This window comes from Trichechus manatus, unplaced genomic scaffold (genome assembly GCF_000243295.1).
Source record: "Trichechus manatus latirostris isolate Lorelei unplaced genomic scaffold, TriManLat1.0 scaffold00008, whole genome shotgun sequence".
Lineage (NCBI taxonomy): Eukaryota > Metazoa > Chordata > Mammalia > Sirenia > Trichechidae > Trichechus > Trichechus manatus.
In genome coordinates this window covers 801,609-822,346 of record NW_004443944.1, presented here as the reverse complement: position 1 = coordinate 822,346, position 20,738 = coordinate 801,609, and the positions used below count along the sequence as shown (strand labels likewise).

Genomic DNA, 20,738 nt, shown 5'->3' with positions numbered 1-20,738 from the left:
GAGCTGTGTGCCGACCGGTGTCCGGGCACAGACCTCAGCCCTGCCCCCGCGGGGCCTGAGCTGTGTGCCGACCGGTGTCCGGGCACAGACCTCAGTCCTGCCCCCGTGGGGCCTGAGCTGACCGCCTATTGTCTGGTTCCTGTACTTCCAACAGGCTTCCGAGTTGGGGCACAGTCTGAACGAAAACGTTCTCAAGCCTGCTCAGGAGAAGGTAACATTGCGGAAACTGGGCGGTCTTGGCCGTTGGTACTACGGGGGTGAGGTTACCCCCGTTCACAGGACCTTCTTTTCTGGGGAGCAGCAGCTGGGGACGCGGGTGGGCCCTTCTTAGTATGTCCTTCTGGTGCCCCTCACTCCCCGATCTCTGAGGACTGGCCGTGTGCACAGATCCCCACTCTCCCCTCCCAGAAGGGCGGAGTTGTCATCGGACTCCCCCTCGCGCACACGCTTCACAGGGCGGTAGTCACAGAGCCCGTGCCCCGCCCCCCCGCGGCTCACGACAGGAGCCCAGTCCTCCCGGGTGAAGCTGCGCAGCGGGCCTTTGTTTTTAATGTACTTTATTTTTTAGAGCACATTTAGGTTTACAGAAAATTGAGCAAATTGTACACAGAGTTTCCATGTACGGCCATTCTTCGTTCTTCTCTGCTAACACCCCGTCCCTGTGGTTTGCTCGTTAGGAGTGATAAACCGATGTTGATACGTTGTTACTAACTGGAGTCCTTAGTCACTTAACGGTTCACCCTTGGTGTGGTACAGTCCTGTGGGTTGGACGGATTCATAATGTCACATGTCCACTGTGACACGTGTCCGCAGAACAGCTTAACTGCCCTCAGACCCTCGTCCCCCGATGACCCCTGTGCTCCCCGTGCCCCCCCCCCGTCCCCCCGAGGGGTCCCTTGCTCTGCCCTGTCATCTGCCATCTGGGTCACAGGTGCCACATCGGCAGCGGCTGGCCGGCATGTCCCTGGGCCACAGGGACAGGGTCCTCACATTAAAGCTTTGGGGGATTTCCCACCCAAGCGACATCTGCGTGAGGCTCTCATGTTGGGCTGTCTCTGGCTGTTCCCCATCCCTCTCGGCCCCCGACTAATGGCTGCTTCACCCCACGTAGGTGAAGGAGGGAAGGATTTTGGATGACGTGTCCAGTGGGGTCTCTCAGCTGGCGTCCAAGGTAGGCGGCCTGGCCTGCGGGCCCAGCACAAAGCCAGTCTCCATATTCCAGTGCCCGGCGCCAGGGTGGCTGGGTGCCTCCGGCCCCGCTAGAGAGCGAGTGCGTCATTTAGACTCAGGCTGCCAAGAGCTGAGGAATATGGAAACGGCTTGGCTGGGGGCTCACGCCGTCATTAACTGCTGCTTCTCTCCCTCTTGCCCTTTTCTCGCTGCCGCTGACCTTTCCCCGGGTAAGTGCCCAGGTGTCCCAGCCGAGCTGGCGGTGGAGCGTCCCCACGCGGGGGCCTGCCGTCCGTCCCAGTGCGAGGTTTTCTTCTGTTGAGAGGAGAGTCCTCGTGCTCACAGGAGCGAGCGAGCTGGCCCCTCCTGGCCTCTTTTGCTGCTCCAAGTGGCCAGTGTGAGCGCTGGGCGGCCACAGCCTGCCTTTGACGCCCCTGAGCCTGGTGAGCCAGTGTGGCCCCTGAGGACCGAGTGTGGCCTGCACCCAGCGTGCGTGTGGGAGACACACTGGTCGTTCCTGAACTTCACCCAGACACCTGCCCAGCGCTGCGTGTACGTGTCAGACCCCTGCCTCAGCTCCTCTTCATCTGCTTCCAGGTCCAGGGGGTTAGCAGTAAAGGGTGGCGAGACATGACAACCTTTTTTTCTGGTAAAACAGAGGAGTCCTCTGACAGGTGAGCCCCCAACAAATAAGCCCCCAGTGGGTTAGCCCCTGATGGGTGAGCCCCTGACGATACAGCCCCTGACGGGTGAGCCCCCGACGGGTGAGCCCCCGACGGTACAGCCCGACGGGTGAACCCCCAACGATACAGCCCCTGACGGGTGAGCCCCCGACGGGTGAGCCCCCGACGGTACAGCCCGACGGGTGAACCCCCAACGATACAGCCCCTGACGGGTGAGCCCCCGACGATACAGCCCCTGACGGGTGAGCCCCTGATGATACAGCCCCTGATGGGCACTTGGGCGAGGACTTTGCCATCTGTCCTCAGAGGATGTGGGCGGTGGTTGCTGGTTTTGTGCCGTGACTGTTCGTCCCTCCTGTTTTTCTCAAAGGCCTCCAGAGGGCAGTGGCTACCAGAACAGCAGCAGGGACCATGTCCAGGGCAGCACCATCGACCAGAGCTTCTGGGATACCTTCGGGAGCGCCGAGGCCCCCCGGGTCCGCCAGTCCCCAAGCAGCGGCAGTTGGACGTGTGTGGACAACTCGACGGAGCGCAAGAGCTCAGATAGCTGGGATGTCTGGGGCTCGGGCGCAGGCTCCAACCACAGGAACAGCAACAGCGACGGCTGGGAGAACTGGGAGGGTGGCTGGGAGGGTGCCGGTGGGGAGGGCCGGGCCAGGGCTGTGCAGAAGGCTGCGCCGCCCCCCGCGCCCGCCGAAGAGGGCTGGGACAACCAGAACTGGTAGGCCGTCCACCCGCTGTGACGCGACTGCCCTATCACACTGTCCTCATCGTCCTTCCACTCGGCCCCAGAGACCCCTCAGCGAGCAGACAGCTTTTCAGGAGATGGAGCCTGACTCCACCCAGGCCACTCAGTGCCCGTGGTCCTGGCTGTGTCAGGCAGAGGCGTGTCCGCCCCCCGAGTTCTCTCGGCCTCACCGGCTCCCGTGGCGCCTCTGAGTGCAGACAGTCCCACCTCTGACCCACCCATTAATAAACACTCCTGGACAGCAGGGCTGGACGGCAAGTGGTGCTGTCGGCCTGCAGGACAGCGCGCTGTGACACGTCTCCCAAGTCCGCGTGTTCCTCTTTCCTTTTAATGGAAAACCCGTGAGTTCAGAGGTGGGAGCCATGGAGCCAGCACTGCTGTGGGCTGTCCTCTCGTGCCCACTGTGGCCAGACAGCTCTCATGTCCCCTCCTTCCCAGCTCGTGCACGCAGACTGCACACTGGTGCCCAGCACGTCTGCGCTGAAGTTCCCTGTGCTGTGGTCTGCCCTAAGCAGCAACCCCCCAGAGTGCCCTGGTAGCTGGGGAGGGAGGCGCCCCACCTGACCCCCCGTCCCCTGCTCTCGTCTTGGACTGACACAGCCCTGTCACATGGGCTGTAGAAGCGAGAAAGCAGGTGGGGGCTGGCCAGGGTTTCTTCCTCAGGGTGTTCATGGCGCCCACTGGCTGTGCTCGCAGCACCTGGGACGCATCACCTGGCCCCCTGCCCATACTGCTCAGTCCCTGCCCTTCTGCCTGGGCCTGGTCACTGGGGTATCCAAGAGTCACACTTCGCTGGTCACTGCCACCCCAGCTCGTCCTGCTCAGCATCCGCGAACACGCCTGCTGCTCCATCTTCTTGCTTGCCCTCCCCTCGGGAGCATGCCATCCACTGCGTGTAACGAGGCCCCACCCGTCGTCAGCACCAACTCCCCATTTATGACTGGGGGGCGGTGCTGCTGCTTTTCCAGAACGTTTCCCACTAGGATGCCTGTCTCTCCCCTTGCTTGCGATGATGGTGTTCGTGCACGCCTGACATGAGGCAGGGGCCCGGCTGTGTCTGTGCTGCCTGCTCCCCTTCTGGCCCTGGGGTGTGGTGTGCCCCTCACGTCTGCACCCCTGCAGCCTGTGTGCTGGCCCTGCTGTGGTGCCCGCAGTCACCTGTAACAACAGCCTTAAACGTTTGGGGAGCCCTCCTGGGTGCTTGTTTCCTTAGGGTCAGAGTGGGCCGTGCATCAGAGGTCCGCCCCAGCCTCGCAGAGTACCAGGGGTGTGGGGGTGGGGCCCCGTGCGCTGAGGGTTCCTGAGCTGGGAGTGACCGAGGAGCTGGTGTGGGCGGCCCAGAGCCCCAGCTTTCCTGTTGTCAGAAGGGGAGGCATGATGTGCTGTGTGGGCTGGTGGGGACCGGACGCTGCCGGGCAGATGGAGAGCCAACACACTTCAGTCTCCAGCTGGGGCCATGGTCATCGGCTTGAAGCACGTAGGCGAACTGAGCGCGAGGGGCGGCCTTGCTGGAAGCTGGAGCTCGGGGACGCCGGAGACAACTGGGGCAGACGGTGCGGCTGCTCTCGAGGTGCCCGTTGGCGCGGCTGTCTGAGACCCATCGCGGCGGGTCTGACGGGCAATGGAGTTGGGGTCCTGGCGCTGGGAGCTGTGCTGGGCCCAACATTCTTGTTTCCATACCAGTCCCTCCAGTGTCAGAGGGATTGTGTGGGGCCTCCAGGGAGCTCCCAAGTTCAGGAGGATACTGGTGTCCGCTGGTCTTGACCTCAAGCGAGAACAGCGCTGCTGACCTGGGTCCCCGAGTCTGCTGGGTCCCCGTCCCCCCAGCAGGGGGCTGCGTTTCAACATTCGATTTGCCTGATGCCCTAAGTGGGAGGACTGCTTTCAAAGTTGCCCCAGCAGGGAGGTTTGAAGCACCTACGTCGGCCCTCCAAGGTCACCTGCAGACGTGACTCGGGATGCCAGGATGTGGTGGTCTGAGACACCTCTCCCGGCAAGCAAGGGCACCCCCTGCTCTGCGGGGCCGTCCGAGGTGGGTCCCTGCGGGCAGCTCGCTTCTTGGTATCGCCTGCCACGTGAGTGGCGTTGGGTGGGCTGTCACAGTAAAGCACAGAACCGGCTGAGTCCTTGGTCAATTCCAGAATGGCTGTCGCCATGGCGGACTGCGTGTGAAGGGCGGACACAGGCTGTTTTCCTACCCACCCCCCCAGGGAACAGCGGGGTACTGAGGGGGTGGGTGTCAAGAGTTGCCGTCACCCTCACCTGCTTCCGACAGCCCTGAGCTGGCACCATGAGGCCTCAAGGAGAGGTCCAGGCTGTACCCGCCATGGGCAGGCCCTCCAGGGAGCCAGCACAGGACAGCTGTGGGTCAGGGTGACCCAGCAAGGAGGGAATGCAGCCAAGGTTTTATTGGCAGGGATCGGGGGCTCCACAGCTGACTGTTGGCTGGGACAGAACTCTGGGCAGCCAGGGGCGTTGGGGCGCCAGGTGGGGAGGGCAGAAAGTGGAGGCGGTCTCCACAGGCCTGGGGCTCAGAAAACTGACCTCCATCTGGGACCCAGGGGGCTGTGGGGGTGGTGGCAGCCATGGAGGGGCAGCTGTGAGGGCCATGCAGGCCTGCGCCCGGTGCCTGCCCGGCCAGGTGGCTGCGGTAGGAACACGTCTTTCCCAAAGACCTAGTGTGGATGGTGGGAAGAGTGCCGGCGGGGTAGGGGTGGGGGGCGCAGGCTGGGACGGGTGCAGGAGGAGCCTGGACAGGCTTTGTTGGCCCTTTCTGAGCTGTGACCCTGGGCAGGCCACCTGTCGTGTCAGCCCCACGATCCTCGCTGAAAAGTGGGTGCAACACCAGGGGTCTCCCGAGGGACTGGGGGGTGTCGTGGATGTGGAGCGCCCCATGTGTGCAGGCTTTCTCTGGAGCAGAGGGCAGGGGTGCAGAGGCAGGCGGGGTCCCTACCCTCACGGAGCTCATGGTCCAGCTAGGCCAGGAGTGCTGCGAACTGACCAGCAGATCCTGCCCACCGTGCACACGTGTGAGAGTGCGCATGCGTGTTCCCAGGTGCACCTGTGACATGCCTGTGCCTGACCCCGGCAGCAGAGGGGCCTGTTCCAGGCGGGCTGGCCCGTGCGCCCTCTTCTGGCCTTGGCGCAGGTCTGCAGGTGCCGCCAGGCTCGCCCAGGCCCCCGGCGCCATCCTCACCAGATCTGGCATAGAAGTGTCCCGGCGAGAGTCCGCAGGGTCTTAGGCTCTGAGACCTCAAACCTATGGCAAGTCCTGAAGCTTCCTCCTCCTGTGTCCTCGGGGCAGTGGGTCTGAAGGTGGCAGGAGATGCAGACTTGCCGGCCGCTCCCCTGACTTCTCACCAGGGCAGGCAGGGCAGACGAGCACCTGGGCCACCTGGGGCAGAGCGGCCTCTGCCACTTCGTCCAGCTGGGGCCCATGGGGAGCATGGGGGTGACTAGGACCCACCCCCTCCTCCCAGGCTACTGCTGTGAACCATCCGACCTGGCCCACCGGCCCCTCCCGGCCTTCAGCCTCCTATGGTTCGCTCTTCAACTAGGACCTCCAAAATCCCCTAGATTTAGGGGCCCGCCTCCCCCAAAGCACCTTCTGCCTCTGGAAGCTGAGCTCAGAGCAGGGCCAGAGCTGGCGGGATGGGGGTGGGCTGGAGGCCCCAGCAGCCAGGGATCACAGAGCCGCAGCACCTCTGCAGACAGTGGAGCACCCATCGCAGAGCCAATGTGGTTTGGGGGTCTCAGGGAGCAGGTGGGGCAGGGGCAGGGCTCTTGGCATGATTGACAGGTGCCGCCTCAGGTAAGCTGTTCCATGGTCCTCAGCCACAGCCACGGGTGGAGCCACATGTGACCTTCCACAACCACCAGACAGACGTGCTCTGGAGGAGGGTGTGGCCGTGAGTGGTCTCTAGGTAGGGAGACAGGCGTGCCAGCTCGGAGAGGGACCTCCATGGGGCGCCCCGAGCGCCTGCTGCCACAGACATTAACATCCCACCGCCCAGCTGGGACATCCGTCTCCCACTGCCCCTGAGTGCATGGTCCAGGGGCCAGACCAAGTCCTCCACCTGCCCGCAGCGCAGGCCAGCGAGGGGGTCCCACAGAGTCAGTCGTCTGTCCGTTGGGGCAGCGCTGTGGCCCCTTTTACAGCCCCCAAAGGGTTCCCAGGTCAGGGAGCCCCACCTGCCCCCCACCTGGCAGCACTTCATCCAGGTGGGCCAAGCTCAGGCCCCTCAGGGTGGGCGGGCAGTGCTTGGCCAAGCCTCGCAGACGGGGTCTGGAGAAGTGGGTGGTGCAGGGGTGGATTCCCAGGAGGACTGAGCTTTGGGGTTTGGGTGCTGCGACCCGGCCCTGGGGTGACGCTGCAGGAGGAGAGTGACCCAAGGTTGGTGTGGTCTTCCCTGCCCCCAGCTGCAAGAGAACCCCCATGCAGCTGGGGTGTGGACACAGAGACCTAGTGGTGGCCAAGGCTCGGGACAAGGATGGCCCAAGTGGACCTGCCCGCACCCCCCACCCCAGGCCGGTGCCCAGGCCACCCTGTCAGCCCAGAGTTGCCTCCTCTGAGCCCCCTTTGGGGCAGGCCCCATGTGAAGGGGGGTCTTGTGCTTCATGACGCTGTAGCCCCTGCCTGCTGTCCCCTTGCCGTGGGATGTCTGAGCCCCAGGGCCTCTGCTTCCCTCAGGAAGGGCCAGGCCTGTGCGGGGCCGGAGGGGAGGATGCCGAGGGGTGGGCTGGGGCAGTGCCGTATCCTCACATAAAGCCCGGCCGCCCTGTGGCTGAAGCTGGACCCGACAGCCTGTCCCGGGAGGAGGTGGTGGGCTTTGTCCTGGCTCAGCAGGTCTGTGACCCAGAATGACCTTGACCCCATTCATGGGAGATGGGCCCCTACATAGGACAGGGGACCCACGGGGATGGAGGACCTGGGGGGATGGGGGAGTGGGGTGGCTGCCCCAGGCTGCTCACTGACCTGGGGGTCTCAGAACACAGCACCCTCCTGGGGTGTGGGGGAAGAGGAGGACAGTGTGCCACCGAGAGCTTGTGCTTGTGGTGGTGACCGCTGAGGCCCTGGCGGGGTCCTGCCATGTCAGGCCAGGTCTCTGGGGCAGGTCAGGAGGGCCAGGGCCTGGGAGAGGGCTCCAGGCTGAGCACTGGGAGACAGACCTGGGAGGCCCCCCCACAGGTGTGCCTTTCCCACGTGGCCTGTCCCTGGGGCCAGCTGGGGACAAACACCACAGGAAGGGGAGCCCCTGAGCACATGTGGGGTCAGGTCCTCGGTGTCCAGCAGGGTGGGGGTGGTCACTCAGGACCTGGGACACCTGGCCCCTCAGGTGAGTCTTTTCAGACTTTTTCCTGGAGCCCCAGTGCAGGGTCAGAGCTTGGGGTTGGGGCTCACAGATGCAGGGCCGTGGGAGGACCCAAGTCCTGCCCTAAGTGGGGTCGACTGCACAAAGCAGGGGAGGCAGCAGGGGCACAGTCATGGTTACCTTAGCAGACCCTGAGCCCTCCAGCTGTGAGCAGCTGGGGCATGCCCAGCACTGGGGTTTGTGAGGGCAGCTGTGTGTTTCCTAGACAATGGATCGCAGGCCTCTGGGCACTTGCAGATGTGTTTGGGGGTGCCCAGTGCCGCTGAGGTGGGGGGACGGGCAGGCTAACGACCTCCCCCCCACCACAGGCCTCACACCATGCGCCTCTGCTTCTATCTGTGGCTGTGACTGGGGGCCGCCCCGGGCACCGCGCAGGGCCAAGGTAAAGGAAGGGGGCATGCTTCTGGGGACCTGGGTGCCCCCATCACCCAGGGCCTCACCAAGGCGGCCTGGCCAGGCACGGCCCCACCAGAGGGATAAGCCTCTGCCTGCCCTCTGCTCTGTCCACACAGCCAGTTCCCATCAGCTGAATCCATGCTTAACTAAGAGCTGTTCAGGAATAAGGAAGAGAGGACAGAACAGACAGAGGGACCGTCCCCGCCCCCTCTCCAGGGACGGTGGGACTCACCGTCTCTCACCCCTGCCTGGCACTGCACTGTTGTGCTTCTTTGGCTGAGCCGTTACTGACGTGCTGTGCACACAATTCTCTGTCATACTGATATTTTGCTTTAATTATTTAACCAACGCCTTCTCCCTGTAAAAATCCCGAACAGGCCAAATCTAGCGTCCAAGGCTCCTCCCTCCCCGCCGGCATGGAGATGAGAGCAGCTCCCTCCCGCCCAGCACAGCTCGGTGTGGGACAGCCTCACGGATGATGGTTGCAGGGCGGCCCCTCTGTTCCCTTGGCTCTGAGCGGACCCCACGCAGGGCCTGGGTGGGGGTGACTGCTGGATGGGTGGGGGCCGAGGCCCTGGTCAGAATGCGGCCTCTGCTTGCCATCGAGGCGAGTGGCTGTGATGCTGTGAGGGTCCCTAAGCTCAGTTGAAGACCACGACTCTTCTCTGCTCAGTCTAGGACACGGTAGCTGGGGCAGCCCTCAGGGTTCCCTGGGCCTCCAGGCTCTGTTAGGGGCTGTGGCCCTGGGCCCCAAGGGGAAACTGAGTCGAGCAGAGGGAGGGCGAGAGCCTCGTCGAGGAGGGGTGTGGATGGGGAGGGTGTGGCGAGCTCTCAGTCTGAGTCTGGGATGTGGCTGGAGGGGTCTTTCCTGCTGTCTGCCTGCCATCTGTCCACCACCTCACCAAGGCCCCGAGACCCCAAGTCCTCAGAAAGGGGCGCGGGAAGACCTCCCTGAACAGATGGCCCTTCATGAGCACAGCAGCTGTGCTCACAGCTGGCTTTTCATGGCTCCCCTCGCCCCCCAAGACATCCTGCCTTTCAGCCCACAGCTCCCAGAGCACTGACTGGGCCACAGAGCGGGCTGAATTCCTCCATTGTGTGGCCCAGGCCCCCCAGCCCCTGGGGGCAGCCGGAAGAAGCCCTCTCTGTCCCCATTTCCCAAGAACAGCCGCTCCCCCCAGCCTCCGGAAGCTTCCCGAGAGGCACAGGGTTCTGAGCCTCTTGCCAGGAGAGCACCCAGGGTCAGCTGTGCCCAGGGCTCGGGCTGCTCCCTCCTCTACACCCCGGGGGCACCCACACCTCCCGCCCTGGGTCGGCACTCACACCTGTGGGGTGGGATCCTCTCACCCCAGAGCGAGGCCAGAGCTGGGCACACACAGGGCACTCACGCGTGCGCATAGACACACCTGCCATCAACATGCACACGCGCACACTGCCTTCCCCTGGGGGTGCCGCCCGGCGGGGACCTCGGCCTGGGGGCTGGGTGGGGGGTGTCTGCAGCTGCACAGCTGACTCTGTGCCCCTGGCCTTGGGGCAGGTTTCTGGGGGCAGCAGCTGCCGGGTTGGCCCAGTGCCCGACACAGGCAGCATCACTGCCCTCCCCCACCCCACGGCACTCCCAGGAGAGCCGATCAGGGCCTCCCTGCTGGGACAGGTCTCCCTCCCACTGAAGCCACCAGGGCAGGCCTCATCTTCTGAAGACACCCCCCACCACAGTGGGGCCGAGTCCCTTCAGGCTGGGTCCCTCGTAGCCCCCACAGCTCGGCACAGGGCAGCAGCCCTGATGTGCTGTCCTGTTCCCTCAGTGAGAGGCCTGAGGCTGGCAGTGCTGCCCGAGGACCGGCTGCAGATGAAGTGGAGGGAGGTGGAGGGCAGCAGCCTTGGCTACCTGGTGCAGGTAAAGCCCATGGCAAGTAAGGGCTACCCCCCTCCCACCCCGGGTTGCCCCTGGCCCCCTTGCCTGTCCTGGGAGTGAGAATACCGACCGCCAACGCGGTGGTTCTCTGCTCAGCTCAGGCATCCGCGTCCCACCGTCCCAAGCCCACAGCTGCCACGTGGCGCCTACGGGACGTGGTCTGCTCACTTCCCTGTCCTCTCTCGCTGCCCACCTCAGCTGACAGGAGCCCCGGAGAGTGCCCCGCCATGCAACTCTGCGCACAGGAGGCTCAGCGTTGTTTCCCAGGAAACGAGGGGTCCCTGCTCACACCGTGCTCAGAGCCCGGGAGGGTTGGAGAGGCCAGGATTCTGATCCCAGTGCGGGCGTGAGCAGGCCAGGGGCTGGACAAAAGCACCGATTCCCGCAATACCAGCTCCCTTTCCAGGGGGCCCAGGTGGTGCCTCAAGAGGCCTGGCCCATAGAACATTCCAGCATGGCGACAGCTGATTTTAAAAAATGTTTCAAAAACGGAGGCTTCACACATACAGAAAAGCGCAGAAAACCTAACTGTGCAGTCGCATGCATTGGCCCAAAGCGTGGGCACCATCAGGTCACCCCCAGGAGGAAATAGGGACACGCCCACACCCCAGAAGCCCCTCAGGCCCCTCCCAGTCTCTGACCCATCAGCTCCCAACCACCACCACCTTCTCGACTTCTAACGCCCAAGGTGGGCTTTGCCTGTCCCAAAACACGGCGCCTGCAGGATCGTGGCGTCTGCTCTTTCACGGCAGCGTGTTCGGGTGGGCACTTTGCTCTGTGCTGTGTGAGGGTGGTCCCCCTGCAGCGCATACTGCAATGGCGGACCCATTCTAGTGTCAATGGGCATTTGGGTGGGTGGTTCCAGTTCTGGGTACTGCGAATCACGCCTTGGTGAGCTGTCTCGTGCCTGCCTTCCGGGGTCCACAAGCGTGCGTTCCTGCTGGGTCTAAATGTAGGGCTGGGGGCACCAGGGCGTCGGGCATGCACACTTTTATGTCAGTGCAAACAGCTGTCTTCATTTCCTGCGGCTGCCTTAACAAAACGCCACAAAGTGGATGTTTTTAAAGAACAGAAATTTGTTATCTCCCAGCACTGGAGGCTGAAAGTCCGAACTCAAGGCATCAGCAGGGCCACACTCTCTCTGCTGCTCTGGGGGAAGATCCTTGCTTGTCTCTTCTAGTTCCTTTATAAATTCTGGATCTGAGTATCCAGTCCAACTAATCCTTTTCTTTTATGGCAGAGCCTTTTGTGTCCTGCTGACATTTGTGTCTACCTAAAAATCATGAAGATGTTCTTTTCTCTTTACTTACAGAAGGTTTATTATTTTAACTTTCATGTGAGGTCTATAATCCATTTTGGATTAATTCTTGTATATGGTGTGAGATAGGGATCAAAGTTTATTCTGTTCCATATGGATGTCCAGTTGCTCCTGCATGATTTATTGTAAAAGGCTTTGCCGTCTATAGAATTTCGGGTTGGCACTTATGTTCTTTCAGCACTTTGAAGACATCTTTCTACCGTTTTCTGGCTTCTCCTGTTTTGGTCTGTTCTTGTTTTCCTTGAGAATTCACTATTAGCCCAATTGTTTCTCTTTTAGAGATAATCTCTCTTTCTCTCTGTCTCATTCTGATGGTCATAGGTGTGGATTTCTTTATCTTGCTTCAGCTTCATAGGGTTTCTTGAATCTGTGTCTCATCATCTGACAGTTCTGGAACATTCTTAGCCATTGTCTCTTTAACTACTGATTGTGCTCCATTTTCTCTCTCCCCTGTTCAGGGACTCTAATTACATGTATGTATCTCCTCACTGTATCTATCTCTTACTCTTTCTTCCATATTTTCCATCCCTTTATCTCTCTATTCTTCATGCTGTATATTTGATTCTGACCTACCTTCTACTATTTCCCTCTTCATTTGTGTCTAAGAAACTATTAAGCCATTCTTTGAATTTCTCACTTCAGTTCTTGTGTTTTTCCATTCTAGAATTTCTATTTGACTCTTTTTTATTGTTTCTATTGTGAGACCAAAATCCATAGGCTTGTCTTTTAAATCCTCAAACTAGTTAGCATAGTTATTTTAAAGTCTGCATCTGATAACTCCATTATCTGGATTCCTCTGTGGATCTCTTTCTATTATCTGTTGTTTTTCTTGATTTCCAATCACATTGTCTTGTTCCTTTGTATACCTGGTTATTTTTCATTGAGTGTCAGACATTATAAATGAAAAATTGTGAAAATAATTTGTGGCCTTGTATCATGTCTTCCTGCAGAAGTAATCTGTTTCTGGCAGATGGCAATGCAAACTAGTAGTTTTGGATCATCTGAATTCCATTTTAGAAGTTAAGATTATTGGAAGTTCAGCTTCGGTCCCTGCAAAAACCAGTCTATTTCCCATTAGCCCTTGCTGCTAGGGTGTAGCTCTTCAAGATCTCAACCTAAAGCATGAGGGACAGGGCGGGTACCAAGGACTCACCTCCTCAAAGGCTGGTGACTCCCATGTTTGTCCCTCAAGCCCCCAAGGCTGTCAGAAGCTCTGCTCAGCTTCTTGGCTTCTCTCCCAGAATCCACAGACAGCCAAGTGTAAAACCTGCCCCACGGGCTGGGCTGACTTCTTGGGTTTTCCTCTTCTTCCAGGTCATGGCCTTGCAATTCTTCATTGCCTTGTTACTTCCCGGCCATTCAAGCATATTCTTAAAAAATATTTTGTCCAGATTTTCTCACTGCTGTCAGCAGGAGAGTCATCTAGTTTACCTAGCCTGCCTTTCCCAGAAGCAGAAACCTGGCTGCTGCCATTACATGTCATCTGCTTGGGTGAAGAGGCAGGGTGCCCTGCAGAGCTGCCTGTTTTCTGGGTTATAAAACTCTAAGCAAAGACAGCACGAGCAAGCCTCAGTGAGTGCTTGTTGAATTAATGCATTAAAGCTCCCTGCCTGTGTATTTATTTACCATTCTATCTTTTAACACATACTTAACTTTTTTTAAAAAACAGTGAGCCTGTAAGAGCACATGGGGTGTTCAGGATTAGGACTCTGTTCTTGTGTTGAGGCTCTGACTGCATAAGGGCCAGTGTGCAGCGGACGGGTGGAGGGGCAGGGTTGGGGTGGGGAAGCCAGGGAGATGGCAGGGAATATGGTCGTGGTGGGACTGGAAAAAACAACAGGACTTGAGGGGTGAAATGTGAACGGAGCTGATGTTAACCCCAGGAAGCCCAAGTCCCCAGGGCCAGTCTGGGGATGTCTGAGGTGGGATGTGGTGTGAGGCAGCAAGCAGGGAAGTGTACGTATGTGTGTGTGAATATGTGTGCGTAAGAGTGTGTGAATGTGTGTATGTCTGTGACAGTGTGTGTGTGTATGAGTGTGAGTTTGTGTGTTCGTGTATGTGTGAGAGCAAGCAGGTATGCGAATGTGTCTGAGAACATGAGTGTATGTAAGTGTATATGAATGTCTGTGTGTGAGTGTATGAGTGTATATGAATGTGTGTGAGTGTGTGTGTGTGTATATGAATACGTCCGAGAGTGTGTGTGTGAGAGAGAATTCCACAGTCTATTTACTTGTTGATCACACACTGGTGTGATGGCCTCAGGACGTGGAGGACCTGGGTTCAAGTCCCGATTCTACCACATAATAGCTGTGTGGCTTAGTCCTTGGTGCCTCAGTTTTCCCATCTGTAAAATGAGGATCACAGGGTTGTGAGGATTACGCAGGTTGATACACGTGAAGCGCTTAGGGTGGGGCCGGGCGCACAGCAAATACTCAGTAACGATCTGTGATCAGCAGGATGGACAACAGATGCGCCTGTTGGTGACTGTCTCCATGTCTGCGTAGCTGAGCACTCCCTGGGAGCAAGCCTCCTCCTGGTCTGTGCTGCCTCCCAGGCGTGGAGCTGGATCTGGAGCTTGGCGCGGGGCTGTGGGGACCGTTGGCTGTAGACAGACTTGGTCTGCTTTCTTCTCTGGGAGCTGGGCGGGGCCTCTTGCTCTCCCATTTTTCTAGTGTCTGAGAGCCCGAGAATCACCAGGTGCCTCCTGAGTCCGACTGCAGTCTCTCGGCTTTATTTCAAGGCCATTTCCTCTCGCTCTTTCCTCTGAGAACGTGACAAACCATCCCCTTTGGTATCGTCTGTTCCTTTTTGACATGGCGGTGTCATAGGGCCTCTTGCTGTCCAGGGTGGGTGGAGGCCTGGTTCTTCCTGCCAGACCTGAGCTCCTCCTCCTCCTCCTCCGTCCCCGCCTGCCCGCCCCGGTGGAGTCCCTGCCTGCCCGCCCTGATGGAGTCCCCCTGTCACTGGGCACCTCAGTGGTTTATGGATTCTCATTGCGCAACAAATTCCTCTGAGAGATTTTGCAAAGGACGTATTAGTTTACTGCCACAGAATTCTCTCTTGACTCATTACCCAGGGTGCAGCCCCTCACTGACCCCTTAAACCTACCCCTTCTCTTCCTGGGTCCCATGGGGAGGAGCTTAGGAAGGACCCAGGGGACCTCAGCCCCCCAGATCCATGCCCACCCACCAGCTCTCCCCCTGTCCTAGGGGACTCAGAGCTGGGGAAGGACCCAGGGGACCTCACACCCCAAGACCCACACCCGCCCACCAGCTCTCCACACCCCAGGGGACTCGGAGCAGGAGGTGATGCTGACTACCAAGACCCCCAAGGCTATAGTGGGGGGCCTGAGCCCCTCCAAGGAGTACACGCTGCAGATCTTTGCACTGTCGGGCTCAGGGCTCATCCTGCTGGCTCGGAGGGAGTTTGTGAGTGAGTCCAGTGGCCCCCAGACCTGATCCCAGCCCTGCAGCCCCTACAGCTCTGGGCCAGGGGCCGGGGCCTGGGGTTGAGTCCCAGTCCTAGCTGTCTTTCCTGCCCACCACCCAGGGGCTGGGGGAGCCAGGCTGAGGGTGAGCCCTCACGGGAAGGGATGTGTTGCAGGCCACCCCCATGCCCTACACCCCGGAAGGTGAGGCCCTGACAGCCCCTTGCCTCTCCCTGCAGTCGAGGATTTGAAGAGCCACTCCGTAGGCAGGAGCAGCCGGAGGCCGTGGGGGCCAGCCCTGGAGCCCACCCCCTCCCTGGTGGAGTGCCCAGACCCTGAGCCGACGTCGGAGGCCCGAGTCACCTGGGCCCCAAGCCACAACTCTCCCATCCTTGGTGGGTCCAAGTCACTGGGGGCGGGGGTACAGCTGCTCGGGCCTCAGCATGTGGCCAGAAGCTCTTCCTCACGTCTGACCTCTCTCTAGCTTTACTTAACTTGCCCATCACCCGCCTGGATTCACTCCTACCAAGGCCACGGGGTAGGGGGGTCAGCTTATCCCGTGGGGTGTACTCGGGCCCCACCCTCTGGAGCCCCCGCCTGAATTGGGGAGGTGACAGCTGACACAGCAGTGCCTGCCCCCAGGAGTGCCTGGGAAGGAGCAGCTCACACAGGTGAAGGGGACGGCCCTTGCACAGCTGGCCCCGGATGCCGGATGCCGAGAGACAGCACCACCCTGCGGCCTCCCCTGCAGAGAGAGAGAAGTCAGGTGGGATAATGCCGGGTGTGAGGGGTGGGGGTGGAGGCACACGGTCTGGAGCTTTCTGTCTGCGCGGACAGAGGCCTGGGTCCCAGTCCCAATCTGCCTCTTCCTGGCTGGGTGGCCTTGGACAGCTTTCCCGTGCCTCAGTTTCCCACCTGGAAAAGAGAGCTAATGACAGCCACCTTGCCATGTCTGTGAGGGTCAGATTGGGGCCCTGTGTAGCCTTGGTCCCATCTAGACCCTGTCCCCACAGGGGCCCCGTTCCGCTGCACGCCCCCCATCACCACAGGGGCCCCATTCTGCTGCAAGCCCCCCCGCCCACAGGGGCCCCGTTCCGCTGCACGCCCCCCGTGCCCACGGACGTGGTCTTCCTGGTGGACGGGTCCTGGAGCATCAGCCACAGGAACTTCCAGCTCGTCAAGGACTTCTTGGCCAGCGCCATGGTGTCCCCTTTCGAGATTGACCCTGACAAAGTCCAAGTAGGTGGGTGCTGCCCTGCCGTGCCCGGGCCCAGGGTGGCGTCCATTCCCTCTGTGAGTTCCCCTCCAAAGGGCCCGACCGCGCACGATCAGGAGGGAGTGGCCTCTCGTGGCCTCGGCAGCCAGAGCCCAGGTGTTGGCCGGTGGCTCCTTGAGGGAGCCAGAGCTGGCCCTCGGCCCCGGACCACCCATAGCCCCACACTGGCTGGGTGGCGAGGGGACTCCTGGCTTTGAGCAGGGGCTTTCCAGACACTTCTTCCGGGTGGGGCTGAGGGCTCCACAGGCAGGTGTGTGCCCTGCTCCTGCCGACAGCTGTGCAGCCTTTCTCCGGCCATGCCAGTGACCCCTCTTCCTCCAGGCCTGACTCAGTACAGTGGGGACCCCCAGACTGAGTGGGACCTGAACTCCTTCGGCACCAAAGAGGAGGTTCTGGGCGCCATAGGCTGCCTGCGCTACAAGGGGGGCAACACGTTCACAGGTACGCCAGGCTGCCCCCCACCCCAGCCAGCCAGAGCAGTGCCCCCACCCAGGTCTGTGCTGAAACCCTGCTCCCTGCTCCCCGATCCTGACCACCTTGTGCCGTCCAGCCCCTCCCCCTCCACCCTGACCACAGTGGGCTCTCCAGCCCCTCCCCCATCCTGACCACCATGTACCGTCCAGTCCCTCTCCATCCTGACCACAGTGTGTCTCCAACCCCCCCATCCCGACCCCATCCTGGCCTTGGTGTGCCGGCAGCCCCTCCCCTATCCTGACTGTGGTGTGCCGTCCAGCCCCTCCTCCTCCATCCTGACTGGCAGCCTGAGGTCACGATCACCCCTTGTTGTTGACCTTTGGCAAAGCACACATTCTCTGGTCCATAGAAGCTGGTTGAGTCCACACCCCCAGCCCTGATGGAGGACCCCTTCTGGGTGGGTCCCCCATGGGAGTGGGCATGGCTGTCCCTGGAAGCAGCCCCCCTGGGTATCTCCAGCAGGCCGACCTCCTACTGCCCGAGTGCCCCTCTCCTCCCGTCCCCTCACTGAGAGCTGGACCTGGACATTCCAGGACCTCACGCTCCTGCGATGATGCCTGCTGGGCAGTGCCAGGGTGTGGGGTGCTCTGCAAGGGGAGGAGGGGAGTCCCTGCCCTCGGTGCCTCGGCCTGGAAGGAAGCCAGTACAGACGAGGTTGACAGAGAGCTCGGGCACCCACCCCCACGACTCCGGCCTGCACCCCGAAGGCCTCGCCCTGACACACGTGCTGACCGCCGGGCCCCGTGCGCAGGCGGCCAAGGCGGTTGTTCTGGTGACAGATGGCAAGTCTCAGGATGATGCCCGTGCCGCCGCCCGAGTCCTCAAGGACCTGGGTGCCCACGTGTTTACGGTTGGCGGGCTCCACGCAGGTGCTGCCGAGCGAATGTGGGAGTTCTCACGCAGGCTCGGGTGGGTGTGGGCTGGTGGCATGGAGGGGCTCCGGGGTCTCGGGCACATGGCTTGGAGTGGCCCCCACCCACCATGCTGACTCTGGCAACGGGCTGGGTTTGTGGAAGGGGCAGTGATCACAGAGGGCCCAGTGCAGCAGCATTCTCACCCTCTGTGTCCCCCCCCACCCCCCAGGAGTGAAGAACACCGACGAGGCCGAGCTACGACTCCTGGCATCACAGCCTCCGGACATCACTGTCCACAGCGTGCTGGACTTCCCTCAGCTCGGCACACTGGCCAGCCTGCTCAGCCGCCTCGTCTGCCAGCAGGTCCAGGGCAAGGGCCCACCACCGAGGGGTCCGGGTGAGGGCAGGGTGGCCTCACTGGCCGCAGCCAGGATTGCTGGGAGTGGCCGCCAGGGGGCACAGGAGGAGCTGTTAGTACCAGTCGTTCACTGGGCCGCTGACCATCACCTCTCCCCGCCAGTCACACCAGCAGCGGCCGCTCCAGCCCTGGGCCCACTCCCCGCCCCCGCTGGCCTGGTCCTGACCCAGGTGACCTCCTCCGGCGTCTGCCTGTCCTGGACTCCAGCCCCACAGCCACCCCTCAAGTATCTGATTGTGTGGCGCCCTTCCAGGGGCGGTACGCCCAGGGAGGTGAGAGAGGGTCCTCTGCCCCCTCCACTCTGGGACAGACCCCTTCCCAGTCCCAACCCATGCCACGTCGGGGCAGGTGGGGAAGGAGCGTGTGAGGACGGGCTGGATGGGGGCTCCGAGCCTGAGAGACTCACTCATTCTTGACTGCTGGATAATGGGTGGATGGATGGATGGATGGGTGGGTGGGTGGGTGGATAGATGGATGGATGATGGATGACGGAGGGCTGGATGACTGATTGTTGAGGCCTGGCTCCACGCCCGGTGCTGTTCCACCCTTGGTTGAGTGAACCCAGGACTCTGACCCCCAAGCTTGCACCCCAGTTCCCTGAGTTTTCCTGCCCTGCAACCAGGCCCCTGCACGCCCCCCTTCCCTGGACCCAGGCCCCTGCATGCCCCCCTTCCCCGCACCCAGGCCCCCAGTGCCCCTTCTGTTCCAGGTGGTGGTGGAGGCACCCATCTCATCTGTGGAGCTTCGAAACCTGACCTCCAGCACAGAGTACCTGATCTCCGTGCTTCCTGTCTACGCAGGCGGGGTCAGCGAGGGCCTCCGGGGCCTGGCAACCACATGTAGGTGGGGTGGGGTGTCCCTGTTTCCCCCAGAGCTGTGCCCCTTGGTGAGAGAGACTGAGAACGGTGGTGGGCAGCTGCTCCCTCAGGGCTGTTCCCTACAGGTATTTGGATGAGGGTGCTGTATCCCTCCTGACCGTAGCCCACCCTCTGCCCTAGCACCGCTCTCTCTGCCCCACACGCTGGCCCTGGCCACAGTGACACCCCAGACCATCCGCCTCACCTGGCAGCCCGTACCGGGGGCCACCCAGTACTTGGTTCGGTGGTTGCCCACCCCTCCCAAGGGCGAGGAGAGGAGAGAGGTACAGCTGGGCAGAGGTGGGTGGGCAGATGGTGGTGGGAGCGGGCAGGGAGTCACCTGTGCTCCTGGCTCTCCAGGTGAGGGTGGGGTGGTCCAAGGTGCTGCTGGACAGCCTGGAGCCGGGCCGCAACTACACCATCTCAGTGCAGAGCCTGCGAGGGTCGGAGGTCAGTGAGGCCCAGGGAGTCCAGGCCAGGACCCGTGAGTGCCCTGGGCTGCTCGCCCCTGAAGATGCCCACTCTGGGACCCCAGGCCGGGGTGCCAGAGTCTGAGCTGTGGTCTGCTCTGCAGTAGCTCTGGCGCCCCCTCGACACCTGGACTTTGAGAACGTGACCCACGACTCCGCCCGTGTGCTCTGGGAGGGCCCCCATGTACATCTCCAGCGAGGGTGGCCACTTGGGGCAGGTGAGGGACACCCTGCCTGGGCCTGGAGTGTCCTTCGGAGCACACGGGGGGCCCATCGTCCATAGGGGGACTCAGCACCCATGGGAGACCAAGTATTCATGGGGGTACCCAGTACTTATAGGAGACCCAGCACTTATGGGGAACCCGGTACCTGTGGGGGGACCCAGTTCCCATGTGGGGACCAAGCATTCATGGGGAAACCCAGCATCTACAGGGAATCCAGCACCCACGGGGGGACCCAGTGCCACGGGAGGATAAAGCACTCATCGAGACACAAAGCATTTATGCGAGAACCAGCATCTACACGGAACCCAGTGCCTGTGGGGGGACCTGGGACCCAGCACTCATGGGGGCCCCAGCACCCCCCTCCGGTGTGCCTTTGCCTCCTGGGACCCCCTCTGGACTTGGCTTAGGCGCCAGGGGGCAGAGCAGCATGGCCAGCTGGGCCCTGGCCAGCCAGTCAGGTAGGGGTGGGGGAGACGACGTGAAGCAGAAGACCGTGCAGACCCACGGACAGACCAGGGGTACACGGACTGGAGAGGTGGGCAGGCCAGCACTGGGTGATGCTGGGACCGGTGGCCCCACCCCATGCACATCGCGGCTCTGTGCCAGACCGTCCCTGCGGGCTCATGCTCCCCAGTTGCGTGTGGGGAGAGCAGGGCAGTCCGTTCTGGGCTGGAGGCCACCCTGGCAGCGGTCCCGGGTCTCTTCCTGGCTGAGCTGCCCCTCCGGTGGGAAAGTCGCTGAGGCGCCTGCCAGAGCCCCGCCCCGCCCGCCTCCAGCTGGAGGCTCCAGGGAACGCTTCCTCGGCCACCCTGGCCCCGCTCTCCTCCTCCACCACCTACAACGCCAGCGTCTACCCCGGGGGCGGCTCCTCCACGCTGACCGGCCGCGTGACCACGCGTGAGTGGGGGAGGGCGGGGCTGGGCCTGGGGGTGGGCCTGGGGGAGGGGCAGGGCCTGGGAGAAGGGCGGGGCTCCCGGGGAGGGGAGGGGCCTGGGGGAGGGGCAGGGCCTGGAGGAGGGCTGGGACAGGACTGGGCAGCGGAGCCTGGGGGCGGGGTGGGGGCATGCCCTCCTGCCCCGCTGGGCTGTGCCTCTGAGCACAAGAGTGTCAGGCGGTGGCGCAGGCATGCCCTGAGC

The 20,738-nt window shown here is 61.6% G+C and overlaps 2 protein-coding genes across 4 annotated transcripts in view; both read left to right on the top strand.

Annotated features, from left to right (window-relative positions):
* Positions 1-3,017, top strand: part of ARFGAP1 (ADP ribosylation factor GTPase activating protein 1) — a 12,953-nt gene extending 9,936 nt beyond the window's left edge. The window contains exons 6-9 of one of the 3 annotated variants that reach the window (XM_023741586.1): positions 155-211; positions 1,112-1,171; positions 1,768-1,844; positions 2,224-3,017. In XM_023741586.1, the coding sequence (XP_023597354.1) occupies positions 155-211; positions 1,112-1,171; positions 1,768-1,844; positions 2,224-2,578 (549 nt within the window). In that variant the 3' untranslated portion in view covers positions 2,579-3,017. The remainder of the gene's footprint in view (positions 1-154; positions 212-1,111; positions 1,172-1,767; positions 1,845-2,223) is intronic. The other 2 variants (XM_023741578.1, XM_004370183.2) reach the window with 2 other exon arrangements.
* Positions 3,018-6,046: 3,029 nt separating this feature from the next.
* Positions 6,047-20,738, top strand: part of COL20A1 (collagen type XX alpha 1 chain) — a 28,805-nt gene continuing 14,113 nt past the window's right edge. The window contains 18 exon segments of the mRNA XM_004370511.1: positions 6,047-6,141; positions 7,021-7,132; positions 7,292-7,447; positions 9,907-10,084; positions 10,175-10,282; positions 14,891-15,034; positions 15,269-15,418; positions 16,105-16,272; positions 16,627-16,746; positions 17,487-17,633; positions 17,863-18,030; positions 18,166-18,323; positions 18,761-18,890; positions 19,050-19,192; positions 19,269-19,392; positions 19,483-19,558; positions 19,560-19,596; positions 20,379-20,499. Coding sequence (XP_004370568.1) covers positions 6,047-6,141; positions 7,021-7,132; positions 7,292-7,447; positions 9,907-10,084; positions 10,175-10,282; positions 14,891-15,034; positions 15,269-15,418; positions 16,105-16,272; positions 16,627-16,746; positions 17,487-17,633; positions 17,863-18,030; positions 18,166-18,323; positions 18,761-18,890; positions 19,050-19,192; positions 19,269-19,392; positions 19,483-19,558; positions 19,560-19,596; positions 20,379-20,499 — 2,335 coding nt within the window.